Source organism: Crassostrea angulata, chromosome 10 (genome assembly GCF_025612915.1).
Source record: "Crassostrea angulata isolate pt1a10 chromosome 10, ASM2561291v2, whole genome shotgun sequence".
Taxonomy (NCBI): domain Eukaryota; kingdom Metazoa; phylum Mollusca; class Bivalvia; order Ostreida; family Ostreidae; genus Magallana; species Magallana angulata.
This window is the reverse complement of record NC_069120.1, coordinates 32,041,349-32,056,754: the sequence shown is the minus strand read 5'-3', so window position 1 is coordinate 32,056,754 and position 15,406 is coordinate 32,041,349. Positions and strand designations below refer to the sequence as shown.

At 33.9% G+C, this 15,406-nt stretch overlaps 2 protein-coding genes across 7 annotated transcripts in view; both read right to left on the bottom strand.

Annotated features, from left to right (window-relative positions):
* The window catches only part of LOC128168234 (multidrug resistance-associated protein 1-like), a 404,229-nt gene that overhangs the window by 196,266 nt on the left and 192,557 nt on the right, over positions 1-15,406 (bottom strand). For all 6 annotated transcript variants that reach the window (XM_052834423.1, XM_052834426.1, XM_052834422.1 and 3 more), the window contains 2 exons: positions 10,890-11,144; positions 10,572-10,637 (listed from right to left, as the gene is read on the bottom strand). In XM_052834423.1, the coding sequence (XP_052690383.1) occupies positions 10,572-10,637; positions 10,890-11,144 (321 nt within the window). The remainder of the gene's footprint in view (positions 1-10,571; positions 10,638-10,889; positions 11,145-15,406) is intronic.
* On the bottom strand, positions 11,967-14,694 carry LOC128168237 (uncharacterized). Its single transcript, XM_052834429.1, has 5 exons — positions 14,053-14,694; positions 13,569-13,721; positions 13,218-13,386; positions 12,607-12,909; positions 11,967-12,467 (listed from the first exon to the last, which is right to left on the bottom strand). The coding sequence occupies exons 1-5, from the start codon at positions 14,504-14,506 to the stop codon at positions 12,155-12,157; spliced, it is 1,392 nt and encodes a 463-aa protein (XP_052690389.1). The 5' UTR covers positions 14,507-14,694; the 3' UTR covers positions 11,967-12,154.

Genomic DNA, 15,406 nt, shown 5'->3' with positions numbered 1-15,406 from the left:
TTAGCGAGTTATGTAAATTTTTTCTGCAATCATTGCTCCCTTCATTACCTGCATGAATCGTCAAAGAAAGTTATATTGTTTATATTTACATCTTTCTTTTAACAAATTAATAAATTGTTTGTAAAGAGTAAGTTAAATTTACTATATTATTTTTAATGTGCATCAGTACGTTGGCTAAAAGAAACAGCCAAATTGTCTTCAATGGGAATGTGAGTCTGCATTGATATCCTGATTATTTCAATGATTTCTCTAAGGTCATTGTAGGTTTCGACCAATCGTTAAACAAGGCGTTAACTATAAGTTTCCATAAGAAATAGAGGAAAGCATACTCATTAGATGTAAATATAATTCAGTAAACATATTGATTAACAAAAACATTGACTTGTGTTCTTCTGCTCACATGAACAGATATGATTTTAAATTCCCATTCAAGAGCAAAAACAATTTGATGAAAAGATCATGTCAACATTAGGGACTTTTTTTTCATCAGTATAACACCTGTACTTGTACCTGTGTTTTTTTTTTTATCTGAAGTTTATGATACAGATAGATATTTTTTGCCTACATCTGTAATTTTTCTGTGTAACTTTTCTGTACCTAAATGATAACTTTTTTGTACCTACATCTTTAACTTTTCTGTACCTACATCTATAACTTTTCTGTACCTAAATGATAACTTTTCTGTAACTATATGTATAACTTTTCTGTACCTACATCTATAACTTTTCTGTAACTATATGTATAACTTTTCTGTACCTATACATCTATAACTTTTCTGTACCTAAATGATAACTTTTCTGTAACTATATGTATAACTTTTCTGTACCTACATCTATAACTTTTCTGTACCTAAATGATAACTTTTCTGTAACTATATGTATAACTTTTCTGTACCTAAATGATAACTTTTCTGTAACTTTAATTTGTAACTTTTTTGTACCTAAATGATAACTTTATTATAACTTTTTGATAACTTTTTAATACCTATTTATTTTTATGAAAAAAATAAATTGTCAATAGTTACACTCTAGTTATGACTTTTTTGTACTTAAGCAAAAAGTTACAATATAGGTATAACTTTTTGATGCTAATTTGGAACCATAATTGATCAGATGGTTCCAAATTGTGCTAACTTAGTTATGACTTTTTTGTAACTTTTTTAAGGGCTCATAGGTATAACTTTTTAGTGCTTTTTTTTGGTATGGGAACGTAGATAATATAACACATACTAAAAATCTGAAGCAGCCAAAATTAATTTGAAGGATTACTATAACCAAATGAATCACTTCAATATATTTTTAATACACTAATATGTATAAAAATAGCAATTACTTCATGCACCTGCTAAATAAAAAGTACGGTTTGGATTAACGAATTATTCCGGTATATTTACAATTACTTTCTTTTTCCCTATTAAATTGCATTGATTGATTGGAGTGATGTTTATGCATAACACAGAAGACCCAATCACCAAATCTGGTGCGTATGAATACATTCAGTATTTCTCAAAGAACATGACTGACTTTCCTCGCGACTTCAAACCGGATTACGACCTGATATTATACTTACGCTGATTAATATTTCATTGTTGTGAATATTTTCTAACTGTTATCGCAAATCTTACATGAAAGTATTCGCTACGACCGATGTAGCATTGCGTTGAGTGATGACACTTTCTAATCGGTGTGTATTTCAATTGTGATTTGAAATAAAGATTCTGATTGGTGCATTTATATAGACCCGCCCATTTATCAAATGCATGTTGAGAACATGATGCTAACACGTGGAAAGATATGTCGGAGAAAGAAAACATCTCATAAAGTTGTACTAGCAAGTTAAAAATTTACGTACAGAGTTATTTAATAACAAACGGGGAGATGTTCACGTACATGTGTAAAATATTAATGAAAAGAAAAAGAAAAAGTTCCCTAAAAGCAGGGATCGGCACATATAGATTATCAGTCACAGAATAAGATTGTACTTCGCTTATCGAATAATGTCATTCAGTTCATTGTGAAAAAAAAATCGCAAGAAACTGTTTAGTGAACAAATAAATTTTACGTTACCGTTCATAATGTACCATATACTGTATATATTGAAAATCGCATGAGTTTAACTGTTTTTCCTCATAAAAAACTTGTTGCAAAATGTAGATCCACGGGAAAATTCGGGTTGACACGCCGTGAAATCCATTAGACGTTTTACAGCATATGTCTTCACTGTTTTATTTACAATAAATATGTATTGAAATCTTTGAAACATCGTCAACAGCTCCGCAAAATGAAGAAGTGTGGTTTGTTTATATTCATTGAAAACTGTAAAATGGCGACTCGATCTGCACGTGAATTATACAATCCGAGGTTGATTAGCGTGTCAGTCATGAGTGTCAACATCAGAAGTAAATATTGTGTGATTAATATCGAAGAACATATAATAAAATGAATGTTTATACAGACTAAGTGAGTTACAAAATAACGTTGATCACAGATGAGTCCAAAATTGAACACGTTTACATGCCGTAAAATTCAATTTTTTGGTATGTTTGAAAACACATGCACACTTGTAGTTTTAAGTGTGTCATATTAATCAGTTAAAGTTCAACAAAATGCAATATAGGCTATGTAATATTTATTGTCAGTATCTGTTGTGAATTCTTTGGAATAAGCTACAACAAAATAAATATAGCCTCATCTTAAATTGATGCGTTTAACAGCTAAAAGGATTTGAATATTTCGATGAAGTATGTATTATATTTAAAAATGAATTGGGGATTGAACCTGTCTTAACAGCGTGTTTTTGACAATTGTTTACACAAAAAAAGAAGATGCGATTATTGTGAGAACTCTTAGTCAATTATTGCAGAAACGACACAAATACCACGTCGGCAGGTAAGGGTGGGCGGGTACTAAAACGGCCAATGAAAATGCTTGTTTATATAACTGGAACTCGCAATCCCGATAGTGTCGTCACTCAACGCATCAGTTTATCACTCGCAGCGAATACACCCGTGTAAGATTTGCGATAAATAACTTCAGTTGATTATTGTTTTAGTATACCAAAAGTAAATTCATCAGATTACAGAATGAAAAGTCAAATTGTGTTACAGTACAATGATTTAAAACGCTCTGGACTATTTTTGTCAGCATAATTCGACTGTTCCAGTGGCTCTTTCGTTAATTGCCCATTACTCGTTGAATAAGGCAGAAATTTTTAAAAATAAATATATTTGCAGAAAGGGAAAAAATGTTTAAAAACGTAAATATACGCATTGAATCATTATTTTTTGAAAGATGTGGTCTCATAACTGCAACGGTGTGTGCAAACAAATTTTCATAACGCGCTAGCGCGCATTATTCAATTTGTATGCACACCGTTGCAGTTATGAGACCACATCTTTCAAAAAATAATGATTCAATGCTTAATTGGATGCTAAAATATAAATTGTGCAAATGGTACGGTTTAAATAATTTGAAGATATAGCATTTTTTATATTTCAGACAAAAATGAAACAGTTTGCCTTTTATCGGTGTGCAACTGTGGGTCTGCTAAGTCATATTTACTCTGTTGTTAAAAATAGTTGGTCCAAAAATCCAAGTGATGACGATGACGAGACCTGAGTTTTTAACGTCGCCATTTTTTTTAATCATAATTTTCACCAGAAAATCAAAACGCTAAATATGGATCTATATATATTACTGATCAAGAAGTTTTGTTGATTTTTTCAATGAACAAACTAAAATAATAAAATTGATTACACAATATACCGGTATTTTACATTGCGCTGATTTCATTTTCAATGTATATTGCTATTCTGTTCATAATTTTGTACATGTAAAATAAAACAATGAACATGTTAGTTAAAATCCATAACCAATATTTAGTTCTTTTGTACTGCAATGACAAATAATGGAAGCTAATGCTTACGAAGAGGACATATGCACCTAAGTACAGTGCATGCGTAGAAAGTGAACTAATAACATAATTTACAACATTATAATTTAGTTTATTGAAAAGTAAAATTCTTTCTTTGGTGACTCATTTGGGAAATTAAGGTGGCGATACTGCAGAAAAATACAAAATTAGCGTTGGTATTAAACATGAAAGTATAATAATAACAAGAGGCCCATGGGCCACATCGCTCACCTGAGGAACAATAGGTATGATAAAGTCAGCTTAATGGAGTCATAATACATACAATCTGGACAATGTACAATAATACATGTAGATCCTGTATAAATAAAATCCATTTTTCCCCCTTGGAACTCGGATAGCCCTGATTGCTGCCAATACTTTCATCACCGCTCCTGCACATATATAGGGACTCAACGTTATGCAGGCAGGGACCGAACACCTACACAACTCAAGTGGTACCAACGTTAACGCAAGCAGGGATGACCGCACACTTGCGCCAACAGCTCAACCTAACGCAAGAAGGGAGTGCTGCACACTTGCGCTTGAAAGGCCAGAACACCAGCAGGGATGACCATACATTAGTGCTCCACTGCAACCACCACAAATACAAGCAGGTATGATCGCACACTTGTATTATTGCAATACAGGGCAGGAATGACCGCACACCCTGTATCGTAGGTTATAAAACACGAAGATTAGATAGAGCAGGGATCTCCACACACTCAATCTATCCATACCTGTTCAAGTTTAACCCTAAACAGTCATTCATTATAGTGCAATAGACACTGTCCCTATATATGTGCCGGCCTAAAATAATTCATAGTATCTAAAAATTGGAAATAAAAAATAAACAAACTAATCCGGCCTAACCCAAAACAACTTATGCAGAACAACTTATATGCATTGAATATTTATTATTGTATAAAAATAATCATCACAATATTTGGTTAACAGTGGATGCATTAATTAAAATAATCAAGAATCAATAAATCAAGGGCAATAACTCAATACAGTACAGTGGAGCCTCAGATATCCGGACGCCAGATATCCGGACGCTTCACTTACCGGTCGATTTTTATTGGGAACGGAATTTTTACACAATAATTTGTCTCGTTTATCCGGAATTCCGCGTTCCGGATCCGGACGGTCAAATTTTACCACATAATACAGTTTTCCTTTAAATTTTACCTCATTTAACCGGACGGTCACATTTAAGTGTTCGGGGGCACAAAAGTTTTTTATACCCAAGTGCAAATTGGTGTAAAAACATCTGACACTGGTTGTTGGTTTTAAACAATGCCTTCGTCCGGTAATCGGGGTCACCTGTGTCACGCTATGTACTCGCCCGAGGATATTACGATAACCATGAATGCGACATGTTTAATTGTCGCCATTTAACTTATGAACTGTTATTGTTTGATTAAAATGTCATGAAAATTGTTTAATTTGTGTTTCAAAAAAGTCATCTATTGATTGAATTAAAATTCTATTAATCGTAGTGTGATTAGATCGTTCGTACGCCTATTCATTTTAAAACGTAATTGAAATGAAATATTTGATAATTTGAGTTCTGTTTACGATAGTTATTAAGACCGCTTGGGATGTTCAGGGTATCGTCATTAATTTTATAGCGTGTGTTCAATAAACAGTGTAATAATAATTTATGCCAAACATGGCGTGGATGAGTGTTCACGCTACTTGTAAAAATCGCTTGGGTGCAATTAACTCTATAGAAAGATGGATACGTAAAATTAGCTTGGGTAAGTTCTGTCAATGAAAAAATAGCTTCGACAATTATCAATAAGGGAATATATACAGATTTTCACCCATTTTCAATCATCAAATGTTGAGCAGCTTCAAACATGTCAACACCACCGGCCAAGAGAGCGTGAGTTGCGATCACCGCTAGCTTGAAGAAAAAGATTTGTCAGCGTAAAGTGGAACACCGACTTTCTTCTCTTCGCTTTGTAATGCGAATGTAATTAAATTATCGGTTTAATACAGTGATTGTTATGTACATGTACATGTGTTGCATTGAAGAATGTACGCTAAGTTTCCTGTGGAAAAAACATACCTTAAATAATGTTTTTAACAATATTTTGTTTTGTTAATTTAAAAAAAATCTAAACTTTTTTTGTAGTGCTTATGGCTATCAAAATAAAATATTTAATTGTATAATTAATTTAAGAGTTATGTTTCCATAAATATTAAAGGTAAATATCACAATTCAGATATCCGGACGCTTCACCTATCCGGACGATTTGGCCTGGGGACAAAAGTGTCAGGATAAGTGAGGCTCCACTGTAATACAAAAAGATTCTAATGAAAAAATAGCTGCCTGCTTCAATTTTATAGTCATATCACATGTTGAGTATTGCAGTTCTCAAAAAGATACTTTACAATTGTTTATATATGGGATATTTAGCTACATCAAACTCTGAACCTTCTTGTGAGGCCGAAGAATTGTCCTGGAGCCAAAGTCTTAACAATTATAAAGAATCATCTTGCAGATTAGTTTCTGAGAAGAAGATTTTTAAAGATTCTCTATATATTCCTATGTCAAACTTTAACACACCCCCTCCCCCCAATGTGGCCTCACCCTACCCCCAGGGATCATGATTTTCACAACTTTGAATCTACACTACCTGAGGATACTTCCACACAAGTTTCAGCTTTCCTGGCTGATTAGTTTCTGAGAAGAAGATTTTTAAATATTTACTCTATATATTCCTATGTAAAACTTCGACCCCCCATTGTGCCCCACCCTACCCCCAGGGATCATGATTTTCACAACTTTGAATCTACACTGCCTGAGGATGCTTCCACAAAAGTTTCAGCTTTCCTGGCTGATTAGTTTCTGAGAAGAAGATTTTTAAAGATTTACTCTACATATTTCTATGTAAAATTTAAACACCCCCCCCCCAATGTGGCCTCACCCTACCCCCAGGGATCATGATTTTCACAACTTTGAATCTACACTACCTGAGGATGCTTCCACACAAGTTTCAGCTTTCCTGGCTGATTAGTTTCTGAGAAGAAGATTTTTAAAGATTTACTCTATATATTCCTATGTAAAACTTCGACCCCCCATTGTGGCCCCACCCTACCCCCGGGGGTCATGATTTTTACAACTTTTAATCTTCACTACCTGAGGATGCTTCCACACAAGTTTCAGCTTTCCTGGCTGTTTAGTTTCTGAGAAGAAGATTTTTAAAGATTTACTCTATATATTCCTATGTAAAACTTCGACCCCCCATTGTGGCCCCACCCTACCCCCAGGGATCATGATTTTCACAACTTTGAATCTACACTACCTGAGGATGCTTCCACACAAGTTTCAGTTTTCCTGGCTGATTAGTTTCTGAGAAGAAGATTTTTAAAGATTTACTCTATATATTCCTATGTAAAACTTCGACCCCCCATTGTGGCCCCACCCTACCCCCGGGGGTCATGATTTTCACAACTTTGAATCTTCACTACCTGAGGATGCTTCCACACAAGTTTCAGCTTTCCTGGCTGATTAGTTTCTGAGAAGAAGATTTTTAAAGATTTACTCTATATATTCCTATGTAAAACTTCGACCTCCCATTGTGGCCCCACCCTACCCCCGGGGGTCATGAATTTCACAACTTTGAATCTACACTACCTGAGGATGCTTCCACACAAGTTTCAGCTTTCCTGGCTGTTTAGTTTCTGAGAAGAAGATTTTTAAAGATTTACTCTATATATTCCTATGTTAAACTTCGACCCCCCATTGTGGCCCCATCCTACCCCCGGGGGTCTTGAATTTCACAACTTTGAATCTTCACTACCTGAGGATGCTTCCACACAAGTTTCAGTTTTCCTGGCTGATTAGTTTCTGAGAAGAAGATTTTTAAAGATTTACTCTATATATTCCTATGTAAAACTTCGACCCCCCATTGTGGCCCCACCCTACCCCCGGGGGTCATGATTTTCACAACTCAAGGCTTTCTGGTTCTTGAGAAGAAGGTTTTTGAATATTTCTCGAATTTTTTCATTAATTTCTAATTATCTCCCCTTGAAAACGGGTGTGACCCTTAATTTTCACAACTTTGAATCCCCTTTGCCTAAAGATGATTTGTGCCAAGTTTGGTTGAAATTGGCCTAGTAGTTCTTGAGAAGATGTTGAAAATGTGAAAAGTTTACGGACTTACAGACAGACAGACGGACGACAGACAAAATGTGATCAGAATAGCTCACTTGAGCTTTCAGCTCAGGTGAGCTAAAAATTTCATCATAAAAAATTTGCCAAAGCGCGGTTTTAAGGCTGTTGCAATCTAAAAAGTTGTTTGGAGACGTTTCAATTATTAATTTAAAAAATTAGACAAGTGTATATAAATAGTAATAAATACAGATTTTAGGCATATGTGATACAGATGACATCACACAACTCGTATCGGCCTCCGTGGCTGATACAGGTTATCAGCCCTAGGGCTCATACGGATCCGTATCACACCCCTCGCGGAACTCCTCTGCCTTTTTTTTCGTTTCGGCATTTAAGCATGTTTACAGACGAAAAATAAAACATTTGTTACAGTCGACATTTTTAAGTGCAGTTGAAAACTTCAAATGCTAGCAAATGTTTTGGAGCAGTTAACTTTTAAAGCCTGAGGAAATTCCAGTTCAGTAGCTATATGTTTATTAAAACAATTAGATCATATATTTTTATATAATATATGTACATACTACTTTCACATGATATTTAAAATCAATTTGTTCAAGTTCATTTTAAAGAAAAAAATTATTACTAAGTATGTAATAAATATGATAATAGATACCCCTTTTCCATATCACAGCCTGCATCAGCCCTTGACCAATATCATCCCTCGGGCCTACGGCCCTCAAGCTGATATTGGAGTTGGTATAATTCTGTCTTTTGACTGATCTCTTTTGAATTTTTTTTCCAGACATCGTTTACAGCATATAAAGTTAGCCAACTTAATCAAAACTGTCGTAAACACATGTTTATATTTGTGTCGTAAAGATTTTGGTAAGGCTGAATCTTTCTAAATTAATATCGATTGAATGATTATGCAACAGACTTAACATACCGGTATCTTTAAAACACTCTGTATGCAATTTTTATAATTAAGCCAAGTTATTTTGAGCTTGCATTGTGTAAAATTGAAATTCAAATTACGGTATATAAAGTTTTGTTGACTTAAATATGCAAGTCTTTCAACGTGTATGTTTATTTCTTTAAACAATGTTAATTCAAAGGTCAAATGTCACACGACGATCTCCATAATATTTAAAGCATGCTTTGCAGTGAGGGCATGTATATCGCACAGTAGCGATGCAATATCCCCTTAGCGAAAATATAATTAAAAGAACAGTTTAAATTCTTATGTATTAACCACATCCAAACCGTATCAGATGCGCATCCAAACCGATCCTATTTGGAAAAACAAGGTCATCCAAACCTGTTCCGTTGTTCACAATTAATCGACATAAACTGCTTATTTACATAATTTTCACATAAACTTCGAAGAAATTTAAAGATTGAATATGCTTTTAAATAGATTTGACGATCTCATTAATGTAAAAGTAAACAATGTAAGCGTTAAATAACACGAAAACTTATCAAGAAACAAACGGTGCCGCCATTTTCATGTTATCCAAACATGTCACTACCGGCGCGGATACACGACAGTGAATATGGCATGCCTAAACAAATAGTGTGATAAAATTTCAAGCATCTGCGATAAATAGTTGCTGAGAAATGATCAATGGAAATTTGTTTGATAATCTAGGCTAAAAATAAGCATAGTCATCATTTAACAGGAAGTTGACATTTGATTGCAAGCACAAAAATATATCCCATATGATATGGCATGCCTAAGCAAATAGTGTGTTAAAATTTCAAGCATTTGTAATAAATAGTTGCTGAGAAATCTAAGACGAAAATTTGTTTGAAAATTTAGGCTAAAAATAAACAAAGTCGTCATTTAACAGGAAGTTGACTGACGTCCAAATCGTACAAAAATACCAAGATACGGCATGCCTAAACAAATAGTGTGTCAAAAGTTAAAGCATCTGCAATAAATAGTTGCTGAGAAAAATGCAACAGAAATTTTTGTTACAAATAGACAGAAGGAAAGAAGGACAGACAGACAGACAGACAGACAGACACACAATGGTAAAATAGTAAACCCCCTTCTCCTTCGAAGCTGGGGTATAATAATTTTTTTACAAATTCTACAAGAGATTTTCTAAATTGAAATATGGATCTGATACTTTTAAAATAATTTGGAATTAATATCATTTTCCAATGGACCATGCCATCGACTTTGATTCTACGAGGGCACATGCCAAAGAGTGGTGTGTCATTATTTTTCTTCAATTTTTCATTAGAAGTACTGCACAAACTCTAAGAAAAGGGTTATGTATATCATTTTAAGGTTGTTTTGTGAAACAAAACAACTCTCAGAGAGTGCTAAACGGTTTTTGGAGAAATGAAATTGTGAAATGTTTGCAACTCTGATGCTGCTCACAACAACAATAACAATGAAAGAAAACAAAGCAATTTCATTCAGAAAAGCTCACTGGAGCTTTTGGCCTGGGTAAGCTAAAAAAAAAAATAAATATAAAAATTGGTGAATTTTTTAATTTATACAAACACACGTTAACTTTCTTACCTTAATCCCATTTAGTACTTCATTCATCATTTTTATTCTTTTATCTTTCAAATTCATTTGTTTTACCTGAATTTCAAAATAACAAGATTTGTGATATTGTTTAGAATAAAATTCTTAAAAACTGAGCCAATATGGCACAAAAAACTTCCTTGAATTCATTTTTAATACTTTTAAATGTAAGTAACACAATTTTTTAAAAACTGAGCCAATATGGCACAAAAAAACTTCTTTGAATTCATTTTTAATACTTTTAAATGTAAGTAACACAATTTTTATTTTCCAAAAATACAAAGACAAATCCACAAAATTCGTTTTTACCTGCAAATCCCTTGTCTTTTTTGCTATCAAAGCATTGATTGGTATTAAAACTATCATTACTCCAAATCCAGCAAATATACTTGGACCAAGTTCCATGTATAAAAAATACAATGCTACAATAATTTGCAATGGACCTGACCAAACTGTATGAACATATGTCATAAGGTCCATGAATCTCTGAGCATCCACTGACATTAGATTCACAATTTCCCCCACTGTTGATAATCTTTTGGCTGTGTTGGAAAGTATCAACATCTAAATAGACAAAAGCAATCATTTACAGGTGTATAAATGTCTCGCAGAAATATGATATACTCTAATATTAAGTACATTTCCCGCAACATTATTTTTTACAAGATAAACGATAGGATAGGATTCACGCACGATAGGATAGGATTAAAGCACGTTAGAACAGTATACACGCACAATAGAATAGGATTAACACACGATAAAACAGTATACACGCACAATAGGAGAGGGTTGATACACGATAGGAAAGGATAAATGATGTAACATATTACATATATGTGACCAGTCATGACATTTTGGGTCCAAATGAGGAAATTTTCAAAAATGAGATTTTTGCTTATTCTTACACCTTATATGTCCAAAATTAATATTATGAAATTTTACTCTCATATACAAGCTAGTTTTTGAGATATGACGCCACAAAGATTGCTGTACTATGTAGGCATTTCTGCTTAATGTGCATTACTGCGCAATTACTACATAAATTCTGCATGTTTGATTACATGTAACACATATTAAGTTACATGTCAAAACACTTTAAAATGTATTCTTTGTTGTTTAGCAGTCTTCAATTTAGTTATATCATTTATTCACCCATCTAAACCAGCTGTAACCAGATAAATTAAGTACAGTATGCAGTACCTTAAAAAAATTTATTGTTAGCATTCTATGAAATAACTAATCATAGTAAAATGATTATCAATGGAAAAAGTAATTTGTGTTTAAAAAAATTAAACCACTTTTAAAACTAAATCAAGATATGAAACTTTGTAACAATTGAATATCATGTTTTAATCAATTAATCAATTAAAACAATCATTTATGCATTCAATCGATCATTCATTCATTCATTCCTTCATTCATTCATTCCTTCATTCATTCCTTCATTCATCCTTCCATTCATTCATCCAATCATCAATCAATAGTGAAGAAATATGAAAAGAAGTTGAACAAATACAATATTTAAGTGAACATTGAAGTATCATCGCATTTTAAATGGATAGATATAACTTAGTTTATATTCTACATGTTGTTTTATTGTGTCCAGTCAGTTTACATTTGCTGCATTTCCTGGCCAGTGACGGTGAGTCTATCTTGACGAGAGGTTTTGGCATGGTTGGCTTTGGACAGCTTTCCTTGTTGACACAATAGGGAGCAACTTCATTGAATAGGTACCACTGTCTGTGTGCATCAAGCCCTGATGGAGGAATCACTAATGGAAGAACAGTAGGGTCAACTGCTGCACCAGGTTTGAGGATGTTGACTGCCACTTCCTGACTTGTTGCGTACTCCCTTACAAACACAATACCAGGATGATCTTTGTCCATTCTGAAACATTCAAAGCAATTCTTACAATTACCCACAAACTACATGTAGGTGATAGAAAACAAAAAAACAAACCATTGGATACAAATCATAGACTGATATGTATTATGTGTAACTTTAGTCTATCTATTTATAAAATTACCTAAAATGATGATATGACTTTAAACTGGGTATTGGTTTAAAGATCCTCTTGAAGAAGGTTGCCCAGTCATAAAAGAAGAGAGGAGCAACAGGATCATCAACCAACTGCGGGACATTGTGGCCATTCCTGGAGGATTTCAAAACGCTGGCAGCAATCTCCGCTAAGGTTTCAACATTCGAGTGCCTCCATTTGACTTTCCATAACCCAAAATGCCAATCTGGGTTAAACTTGGTGTGGCCAGCTTCCATCATTGAAAATTCCACTGACTCATGGAGACCAGTCATTACTCTCCACATACCATATCTATTGCAAAAATTATCATTAGCATGCAAAATCATTCTTGTTATAGAGGACACTTAATGCATTAATAAACTACAAACTGACAATTTTCTTCCTAATTAGTTAAAGATTTCTGATCTGCTAATCATTTGATCCTTACCCTTGAATAGGGGAGGGGGGGGGGGGGGGCACCTTATAATAAGTTTCATTGACATTATCAAATACAGTACATATAGATTAAATGGCAACTTAAACCAAACTTATATTTTACACAAAACTTAACAAGTGCAAGGTTTTTTTTTTCAATTTACACTTTTCTATGAGATATTTACCCGATGACTGTGTTATTCTTGTTTTGCCCGCTGCAATTATCCATGTGAAGCTTGACATCTGTTTCACCAAGACCATGGTTCATGAAATGGTGATGCAGCATACTGGTCACAGTGTTTGCGCCTTTATTTGAGTGTTGAGCTTCATCCACAAGATAAAATATCTGGGTGCCTAAAAATATAATCATTACATTCAATTCGTAAAAAATAAAAGTAATTATTTCACTATGTAATTTGCAATCATTAAAATCACAAAAGTAGACCTCTTCAGATAAATTTGATTTTATGGTACATAATTATGTATTCTCATAGGGTGTATATTTAAAGATATTGATAAGAATCATAGTCATGTACCTGATCCCTCACAGCAGATGCCAAAGCATTGACATTTTCTAGGTGTTTTAAAAAACAATGGCCCAACTTGTTGTGCATAGTGAGGATAATGCACTTGTTGTGCATAGTCAAAGCTATAATGAAACTCAGACTGCAATGTGCAGGGTGGCTGGCCTAAGAAAAAGAAACAAAACATTAAAACTTAATTATTTTTTTGCAAAACTAAACTGGCAGTGTTTCAATAACAAATTTATATAAAAAAAAATTGAGTTCATTTACTTGCAAAGTTCAAATATAGAATTCATTACACGTCCACATCAAACACTGTAATTAGCTTATATTTTGGTTAAAATAAATTTTTAATTTATTATTATACATACAAAATGATAGTTACTAACTTATTCTTAAATCATGTAAAAAAATATATATTTTACAAATATTATTTAGGTATTTTACACATACATTTAATTATGCATGATCCTACTTTAGAATGAATATGCAATACCTCTTATTTTTTGCTCTGGGGTGAGTTGGACAAATGTTGATTTGGCCGCAGCACACTGATCCCTGTAATGGTCCCTCTGTTCTTTGACATGTCCAACATGCTCTTGATATTTTGATAGAATATCCTCTTTTTCCTCTTCGTTCAAATTGCCGCTGCATGAAAGAGTTGACGAAAAGGACTGGCAGGTGTGACAGAGGTCTGTGGCAGGCTTCATGATCAAAATATGAGGGCACTGCTCAAGCCATACTGTTTTGAATTGAGATAAGCATATCTTTCTCAATGACATCTCATCAGGAAGTGTCAAATATTCCTGGTGAACTTCTGCTTTGGTTTTGTCAGAGGGCAGTAAAATAGTTTTCTCATTTCTGAAATTTGGTAGCCTGCCAGGTAGGGGAAGTCCATATTTGTTGGCATAACTAAGAAGAAACTGTTTGACTCTCTTCACATCCTCCATTGTTAAGGCATGTTTAGGGGATTTACCTTTGTTGCCATGAACTCTAGCACCAAACCCATCTTGATCAAGGGATCTAGCAATGGAATCAATGGTTTTCCTACTTATCCCATGGGCGAAAGCAAATGTCTCTCTACACACCTGGAGTCCACTAAAATGATAAACTTGTCTCACCCTTTCTCTTTCCTTTGTCTTGTGTTTCTTGGAATATGTTTCTGAAGAATTATTTCTATGATGGAAGAGCTGCACCTTTATCAGCATATCTAGTTCAGATTTGTCTGTCTCTAAACACACGTTTCTGTAATCATTGAGCACATTTCTGTCAACAATGGAACTACATGGCTTACCATAGAGTCTGCTGCATCCACAAGTGTTTTCATAAAAATCATGCACACACTGCGCCTCTCTTTTGTCAGAATCAGAAATTTCAAAGTCATTATCATCGTTGTTATTCAGATCATTACACACATCTTCACTATCACAGTCACTTTCATCAGAACCACTAGTTACCGCTGAGCACTCGGCGCCGACATTTAATTCCACATTTCCGAAAAACAAATCATTCACATGCGACAGTTCGTCGTTAAAATCGTTGTCGTCCTGGTCTATAATTGACGGGGGGATTGTACTGGCACTCGACAACACGCTGCTTTGACTCATGATGACATTACGAACACATTTCACGGTGGGCAAAATAACATAACGAGCAGAAGATAGTTTACATTGACAGCGGAAGTTACGTTTATGAAAAGGGAGATAACATTAACAGCTACTTTCGCTTTCATTTCATTGTATTTAAACAATATAATGCGGTCTAAAAAGGCATTAATTACATCTCGATATGCAATGGTTTTATTTCACATGGCTAAAATCTAGAAACAGCATACTATTTTTTATTTTAAC